General features: G+C 43.7%; 1 protein-coding gene across 2 annotated transcripts in view; it reads right to left on the minus strand.

Moving 5' to 3' along the window:
• SYN3 (synapsin III) overlaps positions 1–26512 on the minus strand; it is a 497817-nt gene that overhangs the window by 324582 nt on the left and 146723 nt on the right. Inside the window, exon 5 of one of the 2 annotated variants that reach the window (XM_021669371.2) lies at positions 677–833. In XM_021669371.2, coding sequence (XP_021525046.1) covers positions 677–833 — 157 coding nt within the window. Of the gene's footprint in view, positions 1–676; positions 837–26512 lie in introns of both variants that reach the window. The other variant, XM_064367947.1, reaches the window with a different exon arrangement.

Genomic DNA, 26512 nt, shown 5'->3' on the forward strand with positions numbered 1-26512 from the left:
AATAAAAGAAGAGAAATTAAATGTTGCGTGTTGGGGAGAAATGGCTTAAGTTTTGGCTTTACCACTCACTGGGCAAGTTGCTTAACCAGTCTGAAGCTGAGCTTCTGTCTTTGTAAAATGAAGGAATAACACTCACTTCACATGAGAGCGACAGAATGAGTGCCAGGTAGCATAGTTTTCTGGGACATAGTAAGTGCTCAATAAATGGTATCTGCTGTTAACAACAATAATGACAGAATGTTCATAAAACAATATGGTGCATCTTTATGCCTAATATTATTGTAACAATACTGTATCATAATATGTTACATAATAACATGTTTTGTTATATATTAATAGTACAATGTCACTGTATTATAGATTATATATTACATAGATCAATTATTACATCATATGTCATATATTACATGTAACATGTATCATCTACTATATATAAATGTGTATGTATTTCTTATAAATATTCATTATATATAATATATAAAATATAACATATTATTAATATAATAATTGTTAGGCAACAATTCCAACAAGAGCCCTGAGATCCAAGTTTAGTTTAGTGGCTTAAGTAAGAATGTTTACTACTGAGGCCTCCATGCTAGGGAGTGGGCTCATCACAGGATGGGAGGCCACCCACTGCCTCCCAGATCCCTCCAGGTCAGCCTGATCTGTCACCTACCACCCAGGGCTTGCTGCAGAAGTTGTAGACAGAGTAGAGAGAGTTGACAGCAGGCAGTCCTCCATACTGCAGGCCGATGACCAGGCTGCGGTAGTCTTCCCCCAGGGCCATGCTGTAGGCGTGCTGGCGGACCAAGATGAAGTCTGGCTTGAAGGATCTGCTGAGAAAGCCAACAGCAGTGTTACCACACTGGGGCATTGATGAAACACCGGGTGTCCAGCCACAGCTTGCTGGGGATAACAATCACAAGTGGGCAGCTTAGTTCAGAAGGGGGAGGGGGCGGGGGATGGTGGGGTCAGATGCAAAGGCACAGCTACTCCATTATAAAGCCAAAGGGCTGGAAACATTATATATGTTCTCTCTCTCTCATGCGCACGCTCTTTTCTTTTCTTCTTTTTTTTTGAGACGGAGTTTCGCTCTTGTTGCCCAGGCTGGAATGCAATGGTGAGATCTCAGCTCACTGCAACCTCCGCCTCATGGGCTTAAGTGATTCTCCTGCCTCACCCTCCCGAGTAACTGGGATTACAAGTGCCTACCACCATGCCTGACTAATTTTATATTTTTAGTAGAGAAAGTGTTTCTCCATGTTGGTCAGGCTGGTGTCGAACGCCCAGCTTCAGGTGATCTGCCTGCCTCGGCCTCCCAAAGTGCTGGGATTACAGGTGTGAGCCACTGCGCCCAGCCTCTCTCTCTTTTTTTTAAGGCTTTTTTCCTAAATTCCCTACATTGAACATCCAGTTCATTTGCAATCAGAAAAAAATATATCAAATAACTTAGTGAATTGACTGAGATTTTGCAAGGTACCATGCACTCTACTGAATGTATTATCCATGGTGAGGGCAACTGCTCTGGGAGGTGGATGTTGTCATCAACTCCCATCACACAAACGAGCACTCTGAGGCTCAGGAAGACTAAGTCACTTGTTCAAAAAGATATGCTGCAGAGAGGCAGCAGGGCTGGATCTGTGTAGCCTTATAGCTCCAGCTGTTGTTCCTGCAGATCTCAAAACAAATGACCTGTCTTATGTTTTTTCAAGTAGCAACCTCTGGAAAGCAGCAAGAGTACCAATGTGATGGCCAAGTCCATGCCAGGCTGTTTGCTAGGTCCCTCTAGAGATAGGATCCCGAGGAGTGATCACAAACAGACCCGGGTAAAGGTCTGAACCATGTCCCCATTTTATAGATGGGAACACTGCAGCCCAGGGAACTTTCCTAAATCACAAAGCTTGGGAGCAGGAGAGCTGCATTTGAACTCAGGTCATCTGGTTCCAAGTCCATATGCTTTTTACTCCATCATAGGGCCCCAGGAGGACGCACACATTGTTTGATTCTCAGTGCCAAAGATCAAACTATTTTTGGATTCCTAACTTTTAAGTCACACAAAAAAATCAGTCTTACTGTAGGAATGAGGTTGATGTTTAAAATGGTATGACAGTATTCGTATCACTCTGTGGTTATGGTTAGAGCTAGAATCCTGGAATTACAGGAACAGAGTGATGGAAGAAGGAATGAAGGGAGAGTGTGGGTGTCTCTGATAGGCGATAGGGAGCACTTACTGCTCTCTATTTTGTAGAGACAGCGTCTGGCTATGTTGCCCAGGCTGGGGCAATAGGGAATACTTATAACCATTTGCTGCTTTTATCTGATTTCAAAAGTAATACATATTCCTTGTGTAAAACAAAAGAAAAATTCATTGGAATGTCAAAAAAGTAAACAAAGTACCCATAATTTTACAATGCAGAGAAAATTCCTAACAACCTTGGTATATACATTTTTGATCCAATGATCAATTTCAATATGTATAATATGTATTCACATTCATAATTGCTTTATACTTTCTATTAATTATGATTTTGATGTTTTCCACAGAATAGCATCATGTAAATATTTTCTCTACTACCAAAAGTATCTTCCAAAATATAATTTTTAATTTCTACACATAGTTCACTGAATGATATATCATAATTAAGGCAATCAATCATCTACTATTATCAGGTAGACTATTTCCAATATTTTACATATAAATAAGTGCCATCATTTTAAACTATTTTCATAAGATAGATCCTAAGAAGTGGGACTAACGGATTAAAGAGTATAAGCTTTTTGTAAGATACCCAAAAAAAGTATCCTCTTTTTAAGATACATCTCACAAATTGTTTATGAGAGTGTCCATCTCATTACAGCCTTACCAGCACTGCAGTTTTTGAAAAAATATTTTTTTCAATTTGACCAGAGAATTCCTCCCAAAAGACACCCTGTATCCTGCTATTGTTTTAGTTTGCATGTCTCTGATTCTAGTGAAATTAAATACATTTTATTAACCATCTGCATTTCCTTTTCTGTAAAAATCTGTTCACATCATTTTCCATTCAAAACAAAATAGGGCCTCTGGTTTCCTATTGAGGTGAGTTCTGTGTATTAAGGATACTGCCCTTTATCCATCATGTGTGGCAATGCTTTTACTAGATGCTTGCTTGTGTGTGTGTGTTTTTAAATGGATGTGCATCTTAAAAAAAACCACATAAATACATTGTCCATGGCCCTGGTTCTGACCATGAGACATCCACTCTTCCTTGGCAGCATGGGTTCTATCACAGACAACAGTGGCACCGAACGTGGTATCTCACTAGAGATAATCCCATCCTTCTTCATGAGGAAATAATGAAACTCCTGCTGACTAGCCTCCTATTTCTTTCCTTGTTGCTGGGAATTCCTAAGAGGGACACAGGAAAAACAAAAAACAACAAACACCAAACCTGGCTATCTGGAAAAGGAGGATGCCCTTCCAAGAGGAGAATCCCATGGCTTGTTTTGGGATGCACCAACTCTGGTTCCAGATATTATGGTGCACTCTCTCCAGGACTTCCGAAACTCACCTCTAAATCAGAACCTTTCTGATTCCTCAAAATAAAAGTAGCAGGCAGCTCCTCATTGTCTTTATGGATTTGGAAATCTACCTCAAGATCCCACATTCAAAGTGCTCTTGCAAAATTATCCATCCCTCTCCTGCTTCAAAAGGCTTCTCTCTCTCCGACAAGAGATCCTTAGTTCCTTGTCATGGCTACAAGGTCCCACATGGGTTGGCCCCTGCCTGAGATGCCATCCTCATTTTCTTTTCTTTTTAAAAAAATTATTATTTTAGAGACAGGGTCTCACTCTGTTGCCCAGGCTGGAATGCAGTGGTGTTATCACACTCACTGCAGCCTCAAACTCCTGGGCTCAAGTGATCCTCCCGCGTCAGCCTCCTAAGTAGCTTGGACTACAGGTGCACACCACGACATCCAGCTAATTTTTTTTTTTTTTTTTTTTTTTTGTAGAGACAAGATTTTGCTATGCTACCCAGGCTAGTCTTGAACTTCTAAGCTTAAGAAATCCTCCTGTCTCAGGTTCCCAAAGTGTTGGAATTACAGGCATGAGCCACCCTGCCCAGCCTTCCGTCCTCATTTTCTGTCTTTCTCCTTTCCTCACTGCCACGTGAGCCACACTGACCACCTTCCCTTCCCTCAATTCCCCAGATGCTCTCCTCCCACACTGTGTGTAGCCATCTCAACCTCAAAGCCACTGTTCTATCTACTCTATCAAAATTTGCCCCAGGGCCAGGCGCGGTGGCTCACGCCTGTAACCCCAGCACTTTGGGAGGCCAAGGCAGGTGGATCACGAGGTCAAGAGATCGAGACCATCCTGGTCAACATGCTGAAACCCCATCTCTACTAAAAATACAAAAAATTAGCTGGGCATGGTGGCGCGTGCCTGTAATCCCAGCTGCTCAGGAGGCTGAGGCAGGAGAATTGCCTGAACCCAGGAGGTGGAGGTTGCAGTGAGCCGAGATCGCGCCATTGCACTCCAGCCTGGGTAACAAGAGCGAAACTCCGTCTCAGAAAAAAAAAAAAAAAAAATTTGCCCAATCCTCATTTTGCCCTATTTTCTTTATTCATGGCTCTTTGATAATTTTATTTCTCCTGTTTGTTTAGTTGCTTAACTCTAGTTCTCTTCTCTAAAGATGTCAGCTCAATGTGAACAGAGGAACTGACTGTCTTGGACAAAATAGACCTTAAAAGTATTTTTAAATGAATGATTCCATTAATGAATGCATATATGAATGCATGAATCAATGAATGAACATGATATGAAATGGCCATTGGAAAGGGGAGGGATCACTTTCCTTGTGGTCCTAGAGAAGAGAACTAGACTGATAGACAAAGTAGCCAGGAGACAGCAAGTAGCCCCTCATAACTATGGGGTTGCCTTATAAGGTAACAAGTTGCACATTTTTGGAGGTATGTTAACACCATGAAGAAGTTCATAACTCCAGGGAATTCAAGTTGGCCACCATGACCTCTTAAGAGTCTCAGATCTAACATGTGAAAAATAAGCACTTTTCACACACAATATATCAGGCCAAACCAGGTATGTGTTATAGTTTGAATTCTGCCATTCACTGCTACAGAAGGCATACAGTCCTTCTTGAAAGTCTAGGGTATGATGGATTTGCAATGAATATAGCGTAACTACTGACTTGAGCTGGGCAACCTGTGGCATTCAGTTCCTCCCTCTGTACCCAGCACCCCAGGTTCTCCATCTGGCCAGGGAGTGGCCAAGTCCTGCAGTCACCCCAACGTTTAAGGTTGTGACCTCTAGTAGTTACCAAGCCCTGACAGTGGGCCAAGCACTCTGGCAGAGGTTGGAGAACCCAAGATGACAGGGACGATTCCTGATTTTAAGAAACTCACAACCCAGGAGGAGTTGGGCGTAATGTGCCCTAAGCATTTGTTAAATTAACAAAGGAGTGAGTGAGTGAGTGAAATAATTGAGGCATGTACAAGGTGCTAAGGTGGTCCAAAGGATGTATTCAACTCTGGTAAGGAATGAGTGTGAGTGAATGTGTACTGGAAGACTTGATATTAAAAGAAAAGCCGAGGTTTGTCAAGTGGGTCGGGTTTGGAGAGTATTCTAGGCCGGGGGAAAGGCACCCACCTGTGACTGAACGAATGGGTCTTCATAGTTGGGGGTGTAATGGACTGTGCTGGTTTTTATCTGCTCTGTATCCTTCCTTTTTCTAGAAACAGAGCCCATGGGGAAATCCTCTCTGATCACAAAACAATATTTCCCTGGGCTGTAACTGGTCTAATGACGGAACCCCTGATGTAAAATGGGCCTGTGAGAACATTCTCAAGGATGTTGTATCTGAGCTCCATAAGACAGGAGCGGCCAGCTATATTGAAGCAGTGTAAGCTGGGCTGATGGAGACCATTTTCTTGTTACATGAAGAAATCCCATTTGTAGCAAAAGTGCCAGCTGGGAACAGAGATAAGGAGGGAGGCAAGACATCTGTGAACATTAGATAAGCCGTCTGGATGCGGTGGCTCATGCTTGTAATCCCAGCACTTTGGGAGGCCAAGGCAGATGGATTACTTGAAGCCAGGAGTTCGAGATCAGCCTAGCCAATGTGGCAAAATCCCATCTCTACAAAAAAATTTTAAAAAATTAGCTGAGCATAGTGGTGTACACCTGTAATCCCAGCTACTTGGGAGGCTGGAGCATGAGAATTGCTTGAACCAGGGAGGCAGAGGGTGCAGTGAGCTGAGATCGTGCCACTGTACTCCAGCCTGAGCGACAGAGAGAGAATCTGTCTCCCCCAGCAAAAAAAAGAAAGAAAAGAAATCCCACAACTCTTTAAGCCCCTTCCTTCCCTTCCTGCTGCAGAGCCCCACTGAGCCCAAGACCTGGGTCTCTCGTGCCAGGGCAAGACCTCCTTTAATCTCACACAAACTGGCACATACTGGCCGCAGGTTGTAGCTGGGTTTTCTTGTTGTTTCAGCTTTAACCTTAATATGAGCTATAATATTTTGGTTCCTGATCCCAAGTCTTTCTCAGAAATGGCTGTTAGCACTTAAGAGGAAATCAAGAACAAGAAATAATTAATGGTAAAGATGGGACAGGTGATGCGTCACAGAGGGATTACTGAATGCTTCTGGCAGCGTCAAAAAGCTGGAGGCCAGAGGTGAAGTGACTCTTAACCATTGGAGAAGTGTAATAATTCCCTCAAATATGCAGAGGCCTGTGGTGGCAAGAACAGCTCTTGGCTGGGCTTTGCCTGGGAAGTTAATGAGCAGAAGCCTCATTATTCTCAGTCACTTGACCACTATTTCGTAACTGTCCCCTGGTCCCCAAGAGCCAAGCTGGCAAAGGGTGATGTTCATGCTGATTTTGTTCACATGCTGAGACCCATCACACCCAGAGCTGATCCCAGCCAGGCCTGGGAAGGCTCCAGACTTTCTGACATCCATGTCAAATGGCAGAGAGACTTCTCGCTTTCTCTTAACTGTCTCCACACTCTCCATAACACTCCACCTTGGAAAATTCAGCCTTGGGTATCAAATCTGGGGGAAGGGGTCAAAGGGAACTGAGTAAACCAGTGAATGAGGAGGGGGAATCAAAACACCGAAACAAGCTCCACGTTCCTGGAGGCTTAGGGTACCGCTATTGTGCTTCAAGGATAAAGCCGAGAAAATGTGCATGCTTTGCAGATGGAGGGGTCTGAATTGGCCATATGGAAGGATTTTGGGAATTAGTGATGCTTCCCGCCAGCCTGAGGACTGCAAGAAATTAGTCCAGGCCGAAAAGAAATTAGGTGGCAACCAACCAAGAATCTGGTGAGGAGCAGACAACAGGATGCAGCAGGGAGGGCTGTGGGGCCCTCACGGCAGCTGCCAGATGCACACCGGTGGGGAAGGGGCCTGGTGGGGTTTACGGACAGCCTGGTTCTCTGTTGAATCTGGGGGCCCTCTTTGTAAAGTGCTAGAAGGTTAATAAAACACAGACATGAGTTGCTGGAGGAAGAAAGCTTCCTTGTTTCTTGTTTTAGCCTCGGAATCCTGCTATCTTTATCCTGGTCTCTTCCTTCCTTGTCATTCCAGAGACTAAGTCCTTGAATCTCTGTCCTTGCTCTATCCTCTTCCTCCTGGTCACCCTGGAAACCTCACATATTGTGGGTTGAACTGTGTCCCCAAGAAGATATGTTGAGGTCTTAAGCACTGATACCTGTGACTGCGATCTCATTTGGAAATAGGGTTTTGCAGATATAATCAAGTTAAGATGAGGTCATACTGGAGGAGAGTGAACCCTAATTCAATGACTGATGTCTTTAGGAGAAGAGGGAAATTTGGAAATAGACACAAACAGAGGAAGAGAATGCCATATGATGAGGAAGTCAGAGACTGGAGTGATATGTCTACAATATGGGAATTCTACGGATTGCTGGTGACCTTCAGAAACTAGGGAGTGGCAAGGAAGGATCCTCCTCCAGAGCCTTCAGAGGGAGCATGGCATGGGAGTCTTGATTTCAGACGTCTAGTCCCCAGGATTATGGGAGAATGAATTTCTATGATTTAAGCCATCCATGGTGGTGGTGCTTTGTTGTAGCAGCCTCAGGAAACTAATACACTGCACGTCCCCACTATTCCCTTTTCTAGTATCTTTCAGGACTTTCTGGTTTCCTTTGTTCTGGCATATACCCATGCATAGCTCCATTCCCCACTTCCTAAAACAACAACCCTAACTTAGTCTGTTTGGGCTGCTAGAACAAAGTACTGTAGACTGGGTGACTTAGAAACAACAGAAATTAATTTCTCACATTCTGGATGCTGGGAAGTCCAACATCAAGGCACCAGCAGATTTGGTCTCTGGTGAAGTCCCCTACCTGACACCTCCTCATTGGGTCCTTACATGGCAGAAGGGGCAAGGCAGCTCTCTGGGATCTGGGGTCTTTTTTTTTTTGAGACAGAGTCTCGTACTGTACTGTCACCTGGGTTGGAGTGCAGTGGCACAATCTCGGCTCACTGCAACCTCTGCCTCCCTGGTTCAAGTGATTCTCCTGCCTCAGCCTCCCAAGTAGCCGGGATTACAGGTGCCTGCTACCATGCCCAGGTAATTTTTTGTATTTTTAGTAGAGACAGGGTTTCACCATGTTGGCCAGGCTGGTCTTGGACTCCTGACCTCGTGATTTGCCCACCTCAGCTTCCCAAAGTGCTGGGATTACAGGGGTGACCCACTGCGTCCAGCCTCTGGGGTCCCTTTTGAAGGTCACAAATCCCATTCATGAGGGCTGCTCATTCATGAGGGCTGCACCCTCATGACCTAATCACCTCCCAATAGCCTCACCTCCTAATCACATTGGGGGTTAGGATTCAACATAAATTTTGGGGGGGACACACATATTCAAACCATAGCAAACCTCAACAATAAGAAAACCTTCACTTCAAGGTTCCAAATGGACTGGCAGTTAAATCACATTCGTATTTACATAAAAGAAGGAATAAGTCAACAAATAGATAAATGTGTGGAGGTTTGTTTGGATGGATGTTCACCAAAATGCCAACCTGGTTGTTTGAAGAGTGAGATGGGAAATGGGAATGATTACATTCTTCTTCATACTTTTTGGACTGTCTGCAGTGTTTAAAAAAAAAAAAAAAGAGGGCAGAGCATTTTTACACTCAGGAAAAAACAATGAGATTATCTTCATTCTGGAAAAAAATAGAAAATGTAACAATGAAGTTATATCATGGAAAATGCTTACAGTACAATTTCACGTGACATAAAACAATAGGAAAGAGGACCTGTTTTATGACTAAAGCACTGTAAAAATGATAGGCCTGGAAGGAGAGATGGAAAACTGCTCATTTGTTAAGGTGGTCTGGTGGCAGGTGATTTCTCTTCTTTTGAAAATTTCCATTTTCATCATATCACAGTTTGTGCATTTGCTAAAAATTTTGGTTGGTACACTTTGCATAAATAGATAAGTAGACAGATGATAGATAAATAGTAGAGAGATGAGAGATGATTGACAGATGAGAGATGATACATACATAGATAGATAGATAGATAGATAGATAGATAGATAGAGAAATAAGTCCCCTGCATTTGGCCTTGCAGCCATAACTAGTCATTCCCCTTCCTCTGTCCATTGCTATGCCTGTTGGACAAGGCAGTCTATGCCTACTGGCCCCAATTCCCACGTGCCCAGCTCCATAATCCTCTGCACCTGGTTGCTAGCCCCTTTCCACCCCAATACAATTGCTCCAAAGTAACTTCTAAGTGTGAAATCCCCAGATCAGATGGCTTCTTCTGTGTCCTTACCTTACCCAGTTTCTAATTATAGCTAAAATATGATGAGGCTCTAGTAAAATACAATGAGACTCTAGGCCCTCTGCATAACTTCACTCATTTAAACCTAACAAGGAAAACCTACAACGAATCTGAGGCACAGAGCAGCTAAGGAACTCGCCAAGGTCACAGAACTATTGGTGATGGAACCATGAGTCAAACCTCACAGCCCTTTGGCTCTAGAGTAGGGTTTGCCAACCTCAGCTCTGTGGACACTTTCAGGCTGGATAATTCTTTGTTGTGGGAGGCTGTTCTGTGCCTTGTAGGATATTAGGAGCATCTCTGGCCTCTACCCACTAGATGCAGCAGCACTCCCATGCCCAGTTGTGACAAGAAGAAATGTCTCCCACCATTGCCAAGTGTCCCCTGGGTGGAAATGTACCTTGCTGGAGAAGCCCTGCTCCAGAGCTCCTCTTGTCCTCTGTGGCTTCTGCAGCATGATCATTGCCCACTTCCTCTACAGACCCTTTCCATCTTGCCTTGAAGGCACCCTCTGCCCTTGTTTCCCAATTCCCAGCTCCTTCACTATTTTCTCCCTTACTACAGCTCTTCTCCAAGGCTCAATATTTGGTTCTCTGCTTCATAGAATCATCTCCATTCAGGGACTTCCCTTACCTTGTCCTCTTAGGCAATAATCAAAGTGTGATTTGGATTTATAGAGCACTTCCTTGGTGCCAGGAATCATTTTTAGGATTTTACTTATGTTATCTTTATCCTCACAATGACTCTACAAAGTAGATACTATAATAACAGCTTCATTTTTCAGAAACAAAGACATAGAGAGATTAGGCACAGCCAAGAAAGTGTCCAGCCGAGACTGAAGTGCCGGTCTCTGGGCTTTGACATCCTGTGTACAATCACTGTGCAACCAGTACCTTCTACCACCCTGAACCTCTCCTCATCACCTCCAACTCAATGTGACCGGACCCCAAGTCATCAGCTTCCTGCAAAGTAGATCTGCTGACTTCTGTTAAAGGTCTGTCATGTTCCCAGGAACTTGGCATCTGTCACCTTGAAGTCATGTGCAATTCTTCTCCCTGACACTCCTTAAGTAAGGAGCCACCAGGGCTGTTAAATCTTCCCTCCAGAAGTGTCTAGGATTGATCCCTACACTCCCCACTCCCCATTCCCACTCTGGTTTTTCCTCCAATGCCTCATGCCTGAGACATCTTAACAGACTTTAAGAAGCTTTAGAAGCTTCTAAACAGCTTCTAAATCCTCAACACAAGTCCCTCATCTTATTCCTCTCTGTGGCCCAGGCCTAGTCCAGGGTCTGTACTTCCGAGTACTGAGTGTTACTTGATTTTCCTGCTGCTACCCAAGGGCCCAAGCAGGTGCCATCAGAGCTGAGGGAGATGGACATCTTCAGTTGTCTCTTCTCATGCACACTCTCTGTTTCCATATAAAGCACATAGAAATATCCTTTATTTCCCCAATGCTTTCTTCAAACTTTTTTGGAAGCAGGCATGTCCTTTCACGTGTCTTTTATTTTTCCACTCAACAGTGACTTGAGTATGAGGCATATTTCACCTGTCTGTAGGAGGGTACAACTGCTAAGACAACGGGCAGCTAGCTGAAGCCTCTGTGGATGATGAGGAGGGAGAAACCAGGAGAGATGAATAAGCAAATCTGGGCCCAGGCTAAGGTCTAAGCCATTATGGCCATGTGGAAATGATGGGCCTATATGGCCCCTGTGACTTTTCAAAAGATGCCTAAATCTGGATATTTATGTGAAATTCTCAATTACTTAAATGTTGACAATGCATTCAAAATTTTTTTTTGAAAATCACTCTACTGACTGGTTTAAAAAAAAGGTAACCAACACACACACATTTTGAAAACAGTAAAGTGCTCTGCAATCACTAAGCGTCCTGGAGGCCAAGCAGAAAGTAGGCTTCACCTCCCCCAACATCACATCTGCTGATGCCTTGCTCTTGGTGTTGGGGGAGGTGGGGCCTACTTTCTGGTTCATAGATGGCACATTCTCATTGCATCCTCACACAGTGGAAGGGGGAAGGCAGCTCTCTTGGGGTCTCTTACTTATAAGGGCATTAATCCTATCCATGAGAACTCTGCCCTCATGACTAATCACTTCCCAAAGTCCTCATCTCCTAATACCATCACTTGAAGGTTAGGATTTCAACATTTGAACTCTGAGGAACACAGACATTTAGGCCACAGCAATAAGGATAGAAATATACTTTTGAGACCCCTTCCCTGAGTACCTAGCAGGTGTTAAGCACATAGTAGGTACTCAGGAGATCCACATGGAAATGGCTCCACAATGGAAATGGCTTCCCTTCTCAGAGTCCTGGTGATATAAAGTCAATAACCCTTTAAAAAATAACAGAAAACAGAGGATCAGAAGATGGTTAAAATAACAGGATTCCGGAATGGTGGGAAAAATCCAAGACATCTTCTAGTCCCAGCTCTGCTCTTGTGTCTTTGAGATTGTGGCTTCTCCTCTCTCAGCTTCAGGTTCCTGATTGGTCAAAGGAGAGTTGGGCTATGTGACCTCTGGGGGACCTTCCTGGGATGACTGTCTCCCAAGCCAGAACTTGGAGCCAAGGCTTTCAACTCCCATCTCCTATTGTAGCTGTGTGTTGAGCTTGCCTGTTACATTCTGTCAGGTGTTATTGGTTAGTAAGAATCACAATTACCCAATTTGCTGAGTGCCAGACACTTGAAAAGTGTCATTTCAACATGATCTCATAGCATCCTCACTCCAAACCCCTGTGAAGTAGGTACTTCTCTTGGGCTAGGTTCTCTAGAAGTGGAGGCTAAAGTAGGGATTTGCAAGCAAGTGATTCTTGGAGGGAGTGCTCTTCAGGAAAACCATGAGGGGCGAGGGTAGCAACACAAGGAAGGGGGAGAAGCCAGGGAGGGACATCATCTTGGAGAAGTTCTGGCCTTGGCCTGGTCCACAGGTGGCCTCTGGGGCAAAAACAGTACCTTGGAGTTGACCCATCTTGAGGAAAGCGGGCTGGGCTTCTGTATCCCCAACAGCAGCCAGTGACTGACCCCTGATGGGAGGTGGTGGAGAGGGTTTACCCTCTCAATTATCTCAGGGATGCAGTTACCATCAGCCCAATGAATGGAGAAGGCCACAGATGTAGCATTACCATGACACCTGCAGCTGCTGGCAAAGAGAATGTGAGCAGAGAACCGACAAGCATTTACACTCCACTATTACTAGCCCATTTTGCAGATGAGGATAACTGAAACCTGGAGTAGTTAAGTATGTTTGTAAGAACTACTAAGCACAGAGATCTGTACTGTTAGGCACAAGCCACGTGTCTCATAAACAGCCCTCGCCCCTTAAGGACAGGGCCCATGTCTGAAGTGCCTGCTTCCCCAGCACCCAGCAAGGCAACTGCACCCAGGGGCTGCTGAGATGTGCTTGGAAGGGCTGAGTTTGTGAGCTGCAGCTCACCAGGGCCATGGGGCCTCGGGTGGCATGTCCCTGGGAGGCAGAGGCATTAGCCCTCACCCACGTGGGGGTCCGGGGCGGTCCTGCTGTCTGACAGCTGCCTGAGCTCCAGCGCTGTCAGCGGCCTGCTCAGCACTGGGGCGGGCCTCCTGCCAGGCTGCTGCTTGGGGAAGGGGAACATTATTCATCGGAGAGATAAGGCAGCCGATGAGAGATGGGCCTCAGAGCAGCTGTTTCTCGGCAGCGGCTGGAACGAATGCTGGGGGAGTGGAGGGGAGGAGAGAGGAGCAGAGGAAGGGGAAAGCCCATTCTGAGATGAAAAATGATGGTATGGCTGAGGGGTGATAGGAGAGCACATTTCAAACCCAGGCCAGGCGCTAATATGTACTTATACCCAAGGCCTTCCCCATACATATCTCTGTCTGACAAGCCACATCTGTGCTCTATCAGGTAAACTATTGAACTAGTCAGAGGGCTCACTTATCAGCTTGCTCAGCAGAAAATATCTGCCTGGTAGAGTACCCCTCCCTAGCTGGTTACTCAGTGCAAGCCTGAGAAGCTGGGCCTGAAAGATGCTAAATGCTCCTGCCTGGGCCACAGCCCTAAATCACCCATCTCTGCCCCAGAGCACCCAGGTGGCACTGATCTCAGGCAGCCCAGCCACTTCTCGCTGGTTTCCTAGCCTCTCCATCTACCCTCAAAGCTAGCTGACACAGGATGGACTTTTCCAGGTTGAGAGGCAAGAGTGGGTGAGCTTTATTTTATCCATTGTTTGGTAGTTTTTTTTTAAGGAAAGGAGACGTGAAAAGGAACCTCGAGGCAGGGCGTGGTACCTCATACCTGTAATCCCAGCACTTTGGGAGGCCAAGATGGGCTGATCACAAGGTCATGAGATCAAGACCATCCTGGCGAGCATGGTGAAACCCTGTCTCTACTAAAAAACACAAAAATTAGCTGGGCGTGGTAGCATGTGCCCATAGTCCCAGCTACTTGGAAGGCTAAGGCAGGGGAATCACTTGAACTCGGGAGGTGGAGGTTGCAGTGATCCGAGATCGTGCCACTGCACTCCAGCCTGGGGACAGAGTGAGACTCCATCTCAAAAAAAAAAAAAAAAGGAAGCTTGAGGGTTTCCTGGGAGACAGGGGAGGGCAGGATGTGACATCAGGTGAAACACCCAAACGTCTTTCCTGACAAGCTGAGGCTGCCTCTCCAGCCTCTTCCCCTGCCCGTCAGTCGGGTCACCTTCCTTTCTGATCACACCGGAGGGTTTCCTCAGAAGCCAGGGACTTCCCTGTCCCTGTGTTCTAACACGGACTTTCCCACCCTGACCGCCTGGTTAACATTTTATCTGTCATCAGTACAGGGAAGGGTATAGACAGGAGTTCTTAAAAGTATCTATGATATATTTCTTTTCATTTAAAAAAATCTAAAACAAATTCAGCAAAATGTTAAGATTTGACAAGCTCAGTTGTGAACATAAGGGAAACAACAGTTAACATTTAAGATCATTGGGCACTTGTATTTTGCAGAGTATTACCTTAATTGATCCTGACAGCTGCCCTTTGAAGTGTGTGTTTAAATGAGACAGAGGCACAGAGAGGCCAAGTAGCCTCTCCAATGTCACACTGCAGACACAAGTAGCCTGGCTCCAGGGCGGGAGTCTTAACCACCGTAGTTTATGAGTGTTTGCTACATTATTCTCTGTACTTTTTCTAGGCTTAAAATAGTTCAGAATTTTTTTTTAAGGACCTGAAGCAAACATGGCAAAATGTTAATATTTGTCAAACTAGCGTGTTCAATTATCTATGTTTAAGATTGTTCTGAACTTTACAATATGTATATGAATATTTAAAAAGAAAACAAAAAAAGCCTCTCGGTACTATTACCAGTTCTCCTCAGAAGTCTTCTGAAACCCCTGCCGCCAATATGTTCCTCTAAGCCCTCACTTCTCTGAACTATTTTCCACCAAGCCCTGATCATGTCACATACTAGCAGTTGATTTACTTTCCATTTCCTCCTCCAGGCTGTGAACTCCATCAGGGAGGGGTGATGTTGAATTTACATCTGAATTTCCAGGGTCTGGCAAACTGCAAGGAATCTAGAAGCTCAATAAAATTATTAAACTAAAGGGAGCTATTTAGGGGGCCCCCATGCATGAGTATTGAGCAGCTATGTAATGAGGCTGCAGAGGGTGCAGGAAACAAATGTGAGCCCTACCCTCCCTGTTGGGGACATATGGCAGTAATTTTTAGGATCATCACCCAGTAAGGGTTTCCAGCATAAATGCTTCCAGCTTCACCCTCCACTGTGGACAGGAACCTGGGAACCTCTTAAGACAGGATCTTGGTGGCTTCCAGCTCAGCTTGCATTGCCCATCAAAAGAAGCAAAGGGTAGAAACAGCTTTCTAGAAAGCCCTCTGGGTTTTACCCACTGTGTCTGGGGCTGTGTGTCTTTGCTGGTTTGGCAGTTGTCAGATCAACCTTCTTCATTCTAACTTAGTGGCTTTCCAATCTTAGCTGTACATTGGAATCACCCAAGGAGCTCTCAAAAGTAGTCCTTCCTTCTCTTCCTTGTCCCCAGATATTCTGATAGGATTGATCTCAAGTGCCCACCTGGGCTTGGGAATTTTGAGAAGCTTTATAAGTAATTGTAATGTGCAGCCAAGGCTGAGAACTCCTGTTAGGTTCTCTTTGTAAAAAAAAAAAAAAAAAAAGATAGCTGTTACCAGGTGAATCGTGATGATGTCTTCATTCAATGCATATTTACTAAGCATCTATGCTATTATGTAAAATGCACTGAGGAAGAAAAGGGTTTGAGATTACTGTCCTATGGCGTAGCTAAATTGATGAGAAGAATCATTTGGCAAGTTTTGGCGTGTACAGATCCAACAGCTGGCCTCGGAGTGGTAGTAGAATCTTGGTACTTCCTAAGCCCACATCAGACATCACTGATTACAGGATAATTTCCTGCTGAGTTCACAGTGGTGGCCGATCAATGGCTGCTGGACAAGATAGCAAGGTGGTAACAATACTTCAGTATGTTTCCTCAAGTTTCAGCTGGGACTTATTCTTTCCCCTGCTAGGTGGGACTTCGTATACTCATACCAGACAAGAAACAGGATAGCATGCAGCTATCATGTAAGACAAAGTCTGGTTGAACCTGGGAAACATTTCTAAGCTAACACATTTCCGAACAAATATACTCCTAACAAATTTCTAACACTGCTGGAGCATGGACTACCCTTTGAGAACTACTGGCTAAGGCCAACACTGGCTAAGCATACATGAGCTCATTCATTCCTTCCAATAGTCCCAGGGGTCAATTAATTGCATGTTTAGAGCATGGACTTTGGGCTCAAGTCCCAGTTCTACCACTAAACGACTGTGTGATCCCAGGAACACTAGTTAACAGTTCCACGCCTCAGTGTACCCATCTTTCAAAAAGAAAATGGTAACAGTAACATGTACTTCATAGTGTTGCAAAGAGGATCATATAAGCCAATCCACATAAAGAATTGAGACAATAAACTTCAGATGTTTTTCCATGACTACGGATTTAAAAGTCTCCTGTATACAGTTCTAACTTGTTTTTCTTCAAAGTAGCATATCTCGAAAATCATTTCCTATCAGTACAAATGGAGATGCTTCTTTATTTATAATGTATGTGGCTCTACCCTAATTTATTTAACCAGTTCCCTACAGATGGACAGTTAGGTTGTTTCTAATCTTTAGCTATTAACAAGTACTTCTGAGACAGAAATTAATCTTAATACTCACATAATGTATAATTTCAATTTGCCTGCCATTAATTTTGAATGGAATGTGGTGCATAAAAGTATTCATAAGAATTTTATGCACCATGGAGTTGGGTGCAAAAAAAAAAAAAAAAGACTTGACAGTATCTGCTTCGATCTTCTGAATATGAAGATGATTCTGGCTGCAAATAACAGTGATGACTAAATCAATAAAGAAAATGTATGAGCTCACATCACTGAGCTAGGGCAATCACAGGGCCGAGTAAATCAGAGGCTCAATGTCAGAATCAAGGACCTAAATGCTTTGTGTCCTTTGACTCCTATTCTCAAAGATGAACTTTTTTTCTCATACTGTTCCTTCATGTTACCAGGGAGCCACACCCGTGCCCTGGGCCATACCCTCATGGCTGTGAAAAACAGCTCCTTCTTATGTTGCTTTTAAGAAGCACGGTGGATGTCCCAGAATCCTCCCGGCAGGTACCTCTCAAGACTCACTGGTCAGAATTGAATCATACTTTCTTTCTTTCTTCTTTCTTTTGTTCTTTTCTTTCCTTTTTTCCTTTCTTTCCTTTCTCTCTCTTTCCCTCCCTCCCTCTCCTTTTTTCTCTTTCCTTTTTTCTTTCTCTCCTTCCTTCCTTCTTTTCCTTCTTTCTACTTTTTCTTTTCTTTTTTTTTTTTTTTTGAGATAGAGTTTTGTTCTTGTCACCCAGGCCGGAGTGCAATGGCAGCGATCTGGCTCACTGCAATCTCCACATCCTGGGTTCAAGTGATTCTCCTGCCTCAGCCTCCTGAGTAGCTGGAATTATAGGCACCCACCACCAAACCTGGCTAATTTTTTTATTTTTAGTAGAGACAGAGTTTCACCATGTTGGCTAGGCTAATCTCGAATCCTGACCTCATGTGATCCACCCGTCTTGGTCTCCCAAAGTGCCGGGATTACAGGCATGAGCCACCATGCCTGGCCCATATTCCCTTTTCTAAACACCCCTTTCCCAGTGGGAACAGAATGACCACAGCTGGCTGAAACAAACCAAGATTCACCTTGTGGCACCAGAGAGGGGCCTATGTTTCCTTGAAGCACATGGCCACCAAACAGCTGAATAAACTCAGGATTTAGCAAGCACGAAAGAAGGCGCTTAACCAACAGCAGATAGCACACCTTTCGAAACCTTTATTTTCATGGACAGCCATATGTGGTTCTTGTAAAGAACTGGCTCATAAGCTTATGTGTTTTAAAGAACAATACTGCTAAGTATATTTACAATGACATACATGAGTAAATTTAAAAAATGCAATAATAACTCAAAATCTGCTAGAAGACTTTAATAAGGTCTGGCAACCCCTTGACTTAGAATCAGAACACATAAGCTTGAGAATCTCAGTCACTTCTGCGAGGCCTTGAGAATGTTTCTTTAGCTCTTCAGGCCTCACTTTTTCTCCCTTGTGAAAATGGAAGCTTCGAGGAGAATTAGGTGTTGTGCATAAAGGAAAACTGCTTTGCAGTTAGACCTGGCTTAGGGTCCCAGTTCTCCCAGCTGTGTGACTATGGACACGTTTTGAGCTTCAGTTTCTTCATTGGCAAAATGGGGAATAAAAATGTGCAATTCATAGGGCCACTTAAAAATATATACTTTATAGAGGTATAATTTGCATAAAATAAAATGCACCCATTTGAAATGTACACTTTGATGACCTTTGACAAATGCAACACCCCTATACACATCATGTCAAATAAGAGATATACTTTTGTCACCTTCACAGTTGCCTTGTGCCCCTCTACCCTGCCCTTTATTCCCTTGGCTCTGGGCAATCACTGATCTTTCAGTGACTATGGATTAGTTTTGCCTGTTCTAGATTTTCATGTCAGTGGAATCATGGAATATGGACTCTTTTGTGTCTAGTCTTTTTTTCCTCAACATAATGACTTTGAGATTTGTCTGCATAGTTACATGCTGTGATGTACAGACTGGAAGGCAGACTGCAGGACCCTGCCTCTGATGTTCAAGCCCCTACATGCTTCTTCCCTTGGGTGGGGGTGAAGGGGGTGGGAATCTGTGACTGGCTTGCTGAATATGGCAAAGGAGATGGGATGGCACTCCATGATAATGTTATGTTAGATTAAGTCTCAGTCTTGCTCCCAGATGTATTCTCTTTCTCCCTTTCTTGCTGTGAAGTAACAAGCTGTTGTGTTATGGCAAGACCCATGCAAAGGCCCACATTACTCAAGCCTGTAATCCCAGCACTTTGGGAGGCCAAGGTGGGAGGATCGCTTGAGCTCAGGAGTTCAAGACCAGCCTGGGCAACACAGCGAGACCTCATCTCTACCAAAAATAAACAACATTTTCTGGGCATGGTGATGCACATCTGTAGTCCCAATTACTCAGGAGGCTAAAGTTGGAGGATCACTTGAGCCCAGGAGTTTGTGGCTGCTGCAAGCTACAATCACTCCACTGCACTTCAGCCTGGGCAACAGAGCGAGACCTTGTCTCAATTAAAAAAAAAAAAAAGGAACTGTGTGTAACTTCCCGCTGACAACCAGCAAGAAGCCAAGGCCCTTAATCTCATAGTCACAAGAAAACGACTTCTGCCAACAACCCAAGTGAGCTTGGAAGTGGTTCTATTGCCAGTTGAGCCTCCAGATAAGAACTGAGCCTCAGATGACATCTTGATGGCAGTCTTAGAGAAGACCCAGCTAAGCCATGGCCAACCCCTGCCCCCACAAACTGTGAGATAATATGTGTTGTTTGAAGCTGATAAGTTTGTAGACAACTAACATACATCTCTTAATAGTTTGTTCCCTTTTATCCCCAAGAAGCTTTTCCTTATGTGCATGTACCACATTTTGTTTATTGTTCACAAGTTGACAGGCATTTGGGTTGTCTCCAGATTGGGGCTATGATGAGTAAAGTTGCTATGAAGATTCTTATAAAAGTCATTTAGAGAACATATTTCATTTCTCTTGGGGAAAAGTCTAGAGGAGAATGATTGCATCATATGGTGCCTATAAATTTAACTTTAGAGGGAACTGCCAGACTATTTCCCAAAGAGGCTGCACCATGTCACATCCCCAGCAGCAACGTAGGAAAGTTAGTTATTCCACAGCCTCACCGAAGTTTGTACTGTCAGTCTTTTTAATTCGATACCTCATTATAGTTTTAATTTTCATTTTCCTGATGATTCATGATGTTTAATATCATTTCATGTGCTTGTTGGCTATTTTTGGATATCTGCTTGTGTCAAGTGGCTATTTGAGTCTCAAGAGATTGCTATCCCTAGGGATGTTTTAAGAAAGCATATATATGTAACATGATTGGCATTTAATAGACATTAGATAAAAGAGAACTGTTATTCTTGATGTTATTATTTTTAAGGCCACTTAGAGATAAAGTTATATGATTCCATAATAGGCTCACAAAGTATGCTTTTAAGAATCTGTTCTAAATCATGTTCTCTTGGGGAAAAGTCTAGCAGGGGAACAGTTGGATCATATGGTGCCTATATATGTAACTTTATAAGAAACTGCCAAACTACTTTCCAAAGAGGCTGCACAATGTTACATCCCCACCAGAAACGCAGGAGAGTTACAGTTACTCTACAGCCTCACTGACAGATTTGACTATCAGTCTTTCTAATTTGACATCTCATTATAGTTTGTATTTCATTTTCCTGATGATTAGTGATGTTTAATAGAGGAGAAGGGGAAAGAAGAAAAAGGTTAAATAACAGAGGAGGTGAAGCAGGAATGCAAGATGCCCCTAGGATTTGAGATAGAAGACTTCATGGGCAGGAGGTACCAGTCGTGCATCTCAAATCTGAAAACCTGAATTCTGAAATGCTCCAAAATTCAAAAATTTTGGAGCACTGATATGATACTCCATGGAAAAATGGAAACAGTCACTGGAGCATTTTGAACTTTGGATTTTCTTCATTAGGGTTGCTCAGCTGCTAAGTATAATGCAAATATTCCAAAATCTGAAATCCAAAACACTTCTGGTCTCAAGCATTTTGGATGAGGGATACTTAATCTGTATTGCCCAGTTTAGGGGATGATGAGTTTTGCCTTAGAGATATTGAGGTTGAAGGGAAAGCTGGCCTTCCAAGTGGTTTCATCACTGGGACTCAAAGTAGGGTGAGTGCTGAGGAGCCCAGCTCTGCCAGACGTGGCATCCCGAAGGGTGCCGAACACCTCTATTTAAAGCAGCAGAGATCTCAAGCATTTTGTTACAGTCTGAAGTCTATTAGTGCCTGTGTCAGCCCTGCAGTCACTGGGGTGGAGGCTGTGGGACAGAGCTAAGCATGTGCAAGAGGATTGTAGGAATCCTGGAATAACTCCCTATCAGGGAGGCTAAAGTTAGTTCATCGCCCTCCTCACCACTCCTTTTGCCCTAACTGTAATTACTCATCTTTGCCCCCAGCTCCATTCCTGGGTTCTAAACACCCTTGCTTCAGGGGGGGCCTTGGAAAGGTTTGCTTTCTAAAGCTTCTGGAATGCAATAAGGGTAAAATGAGCTTCTCAGGGCCCAAGTTTTCCTCCACAAGGAAAAAAAACTTTTATAGGATTTTTTCTGTGAATAAATGTGACATGTGCTTATTTAAAGAAAATAAAATCAAATGGCACAGCAAAGTATAAAGAAGAGGGTAAAAGCAGTAGTCCCAGGATTTAAAGATAATGTTTGTACTTCAATGTGTTCCCTCTCATATTTTCAATATGTAAACATTTCAATGCATACATTTGTAAATAAAATAGAATCATACATATATGCCATTCTGTAATATTTTTTAAACTTACCAAATCCAGGGATCTTTGCATGCCAAAATATAAACTTTTAGATGTTTTTATTGAGTATCTAGTATTTCACAGTTGGTGGGCATTTAGATTTAAAAATATATATGTTACAAAGACTTCTGGGGAGAATGCCTCTATATCTTTTTGGATTTTCCTAACTTTTTATCAAAAGTCATTAGTAGGGAACTCACTGAATCAAAGGTTATGAATGTATAAAGGTATACTGTCCTCTTGGAATACTTGTATTAATTTCCACATTTATCAGTAATTTATTCAAAGGCCAGTTTCATCTACTCTCAGCAACATTGTTGATCTTTTATATTTTTGGATTCTAAAAAAAAAAAAATGTTTCCTAGTTTCCTCCATTTGTTCCTGGGTAATTATTGAGATTTAGCTTTTTGTTTGTTTGTTTGTTTGTTTGTTTGTTTGTTTAAGACAGGGTCTTACTCTGTTGCCAAGTCTGGAGTACAGTGAAGCAAATATAGCTTAATACAGATTTGGTCTTCCAGGCTCAAATGATCCTTCCACCTTGCCTCTTAAGTAGCTGGGACCACAGGTATGTGCTACCTTTCCTGGCTAATTTTTGTATCTTTTCTTTCTTTCTTTTTTGGAGAAGAGTCTTTCTCTAGCCCAGGCTGGAGTGCAGCGGCACCATCTTGGCTCACTGCAGCCTCTGCCTCCTAGGTTCCAGCAATTCACCTACCTTAGCCTCCCAAGTAGCTGGGATTACAGGCATGCGCCACTATGCCCAGCTAATTTTTGTATTTTTAGTAGAAACAGCGTTTCACCATGTTGGCCAGGATGGTCTTGATCTCTTGACCTTGTGATCCACCCGCCTCGGCCTCCCAAAGTGCTAGGATTACAGGCGTGAGCCACGGTGCCAGGCAATTTTTGTATCTTTTATGGAGCATTTTCTCATGTTGCCCAGGCTGGTCTCAAACTCCTGGGCTCAAGCAGTCCTCCCACCTTGGCTTCCCAAAATGCTGGGATTACAGGTGTGAGCCACTGTGCCCGGCCTGATTTAGCACTTAACCTGTTTTTTCACAGGTCACTTCTTCTTTCAGGCAAGTTGCCTGTTTATACACACTGCTTATTTTTAGATTAGGATATCCATCTTTATTGATTTATAAGAACTATTTATTTATATGTAAGAGTTCCCCTTGAGTCTCCTGGAATGGATACTCATTTGGCTCACTGCACTTTCCTGCTAGTGTGTCTTCTTGATCTGCAGAGGATGCAATGATAAAAACTTCATTTCCTAGACTCCCTTGCAGCTGGGAGTTTAACAATGAGCAGATTCAGCCAACTGGAAGCACTTGCTGGACTCTCAGAGGCAGAGCTGAGACTGCAATCACCTCCCACCTCTTTGGCTGTTCCCTGTATGCAGACAAGTTCCTGAAGACGTAACTATATGGGAATGAGGTTTCTCCAGGGCCCTGCTCCAGCTTCTGAGGTCCCAAGGAGGAGCTGAGGTGGCAACAGCTTCCAGATTTTGCTTTCTGAATCACAGCTATGGTAGAGGGCTCTTGAACTGACACATTGGCCATCTGGGGGGTCAATTCTGCAGGGCTCAGAAGCTTCCTGGAGGTCACTTCTCCAGTCCTTTCAATGACATTCTCGAAAACTAAAGCCATGTCTCAAGCTCCTTTCTGCATAAAATCCCTATAATACTTTCTGTTGCCTGTGCTGAGTCCCAGTGGATTTTTCTGGTACTTTCCATGGCTTCCGAATCCTGTCACTTGTTTGTACTTTCCCAGGTCTTCCCACATCCCACTCCAGCCAGAGAGCATTCCCTCTTCTCTGTAAGGAGGCCAGAGTGCTCACTGAAGTGCCTTCAGCATTCTCTGAAGATTTGTAGAATTCTTCACATCCAGATTTCTTTGCAAATGATATAGTAGAAACCAATGAGATTCCCATCCAACTTCGGTTCAGATCCTGGACCAGCCATTGCTGCTTGAGCAAAGTGCTTAAACTCTCTGTGCCTCTGTTTGCTTATCTGTAAAAATTACACCATAGTGATGGCAACGCCTAATACAGGAGCCTGTTCTCAGGGCCATGCACAACAAGGTGGGCAGCAGGTCCTCAATATGTACCTCCGTATAACTGATTCAGCCCCCTTTTCCTGTCTTAATGTGACTCTAAGAAAGTTGCTAAGCCCTCTAAGCCTCAGCTTCCTTCCTTAATAATAGGAACCTTAATACCTTCCTCAGAGAACTGCTGTGAGGACCAGAGGAAATCAGACAATTGGAAGTAAATTCCAGGTCTATATAAAAGGCATTATTTGGAGACCAGGTATCATTTCAAGATTCCTTTTCAGAAAAACAAAAACAAAAACAAAAAAACAAAAGCCAGCCAGGCATGGTGACTCACACCTATAATCCCAGCACTTTGGGAGGCCGAGGCAGGTGGATCACGAGGTTAGGATTTCAAGACCAACCTGGCCAACATGGTGAAATCCCATCTCTACTAAAAAATAATACAAAAAATTAGCTGGCATGGTGGTGCATGCCTCTAATCCCAGCTACTTGGGAGGCTGAGGCAGGAGAATTGCTTGAACCCAGGAGGCAGAGGTTGCAGTGAGCCGAGATCACATGACTGCACTCCAGCCTGGGTGACAGAGCAGGACTCCATCTCAAAAAAAAAACAAACCCACTCTGTGCACAGTCATTGTCTTATTCAACAAATATCCTTGCCCTGCACCTATTCTAGGTAATGTGCTGGGAGTTGAGGATACAGAGGTGAATGGGATAGATGTGATCCTTGGTCTTGTAGGATAGTGTGGGACATGACAAAATCCAAAACCTATGTAAACACACACATGCAATTACAAATTGTGATGAGTGCTGTGAAGGAAACTGGAGACTCTAAGTATTAAAAACCAGACATTGGTACCAGCATGAGAGAGATGTATTTTATGATCCCTGAAAGTAAAGTACTGGAGAGACCTATTTTAAAGAGGTGGTCTAGGAATTCATTTCTACTAAATGGACATATAAACTGGATACTACAGCCACCCACAGCCCCTAAATCACCTCCCACCCATCTCCCATCTCCAGTCTTCCGCTATAGGTCTTAGCCAGGAAGATAATGAAGAGTTCTTTGTCCCTGGGTTACCAGGGAGGCTTCATGAATGCCAGTTTGCTAGAGACTGGAGGTAATCTGGGGGAAGCTATCCATTTCTGGGGTGGGCTAGGTAAATAAGTGAATACTGAAAACTTAGAGAAGTGAATATAAGGGAGAAAGAGAGGAGAAGCTTAGAGAATATGAGAAACAGGACCATAAAGAGAAGCTTGGGAGAAGAAGGAACCAGGAGATGGTGAGAAATTCTGATAGTCTGGAATCTATTTCTGGACCCTATAAAATAAAAGAGATGGGTCCTGCTTTTTCTGGAGATAACATGGTAGAATAGAAAGATCTAAATCAGGGTCAGCTTGCCTGGGTTCTAGTTTCACTCTCTCACTCATACGACCAGGGGCCTAACACTCTGACCCTTTCTCATCTGCATTTCTCCATTCCTCAACTACATATTGGGATTAATTGGATACCTGGCACTGCCCTATGCACTTGGCTGTGGAGATGCATGAGACACAGCCTTTGCTGTCACAGAGCTCATGGAGCCCTGGAAGAGACTCAAATAGATACAGACATTGCTAACATGGCAAAGGAAATGGTGAGGACACCACAGGAGCAGAGAAAGGAACCTATGTCAGTTGAGGCTGATATAGTCTCCTAGAAGAGTCAACCCTTCAGTAGTCTTAAAAATCGGTAGAGTTTGGCAGTAAGTAGAGACTAGGAATTAAGGAACTCCAATAAGAGAATAGTTGTATAAGCACTTTGCAGCTGTGTGATTGATTGTCCACGTGTGGGGAAGGAGCATTTTTACGCCAAAGTCTGGTTAGGCCTAAGCAAACCCACTGGCCCACATCTCCACAATATGCATAGGCTGTTCCCTTGGATGAAAATGCCCTCCTCTATTTTGTCTGCTTGGAAAATACCTACTCATCCTTCCAGACTTGGCTTCAACATCCCCTTCTTTGCAATGGAAGTCTTCTTTGAATGTGGTAATGAGCTGGTCTGTCCCTCGCTGGGCTTCACTGTATCCCATACATTCCTCTCTCATGGCCCTCAGTCCTTCAGAAGGTACAGATGATGGTACCTTCTTTCTTGCAACATTATCACAGCCTATACTATGACAGTCAGATAGTGGGCTCTCAATACGCATTTGTTCAACTGGATCTTGAGTCTTGTTCTAGTGTAGACAGGATCCTGGGCCCCTGTTACTGGCCTACTTGTGTGTTGATTATCCTTTGAAAGTCTTCACCTTGTAATAAATACTTATGCTTTCTACACAATAAACTGAGAGCAAGGGCCTGGTGAATCACTGCTAAGAAACAAAAATTGGAGGAACAGTGGAGTGAAGGCTTCAGTCACCAAATTGTAGGCTAGGGAATAAAATATCCTTCTCTTTTAAATATTACAGAAAGAAGAAAACAGTCAAGGGTCCTAATTCTGTTCCTACTAGTGATTCTGTGACTTTGCACAGGCTGCTGTGATAAATGCTGTTGGTTGGCTAACCCAACAACTGAACCTTCTTCTCATTTGTCTCTTTCTATTGCAGAGGTTGGAAATCCAGATATTTAATCTTGCCAGACTCTCTTGTAACTAGTGCTAGTGACATGGGACCCAATTCTGACCAATGAGGCC

The sequence above is a fragment of the Aotus nancymaae genome, unplaced genomic scaffold, assembly GCF_030222135.1.
Source record: "Aotus nancymaae isolate 86718 unplaced genomic scaffold, 86718_ANA_hifiasm-v0.15.2.pri h1tg000076l, whole genome shotgun sequence".
NCBI classification, from domain to species: Eukaryota; Metazoa; Chordata; class Mammalia; order Primates; family Aotidae; genus Aotus; species Aotus nancymaae.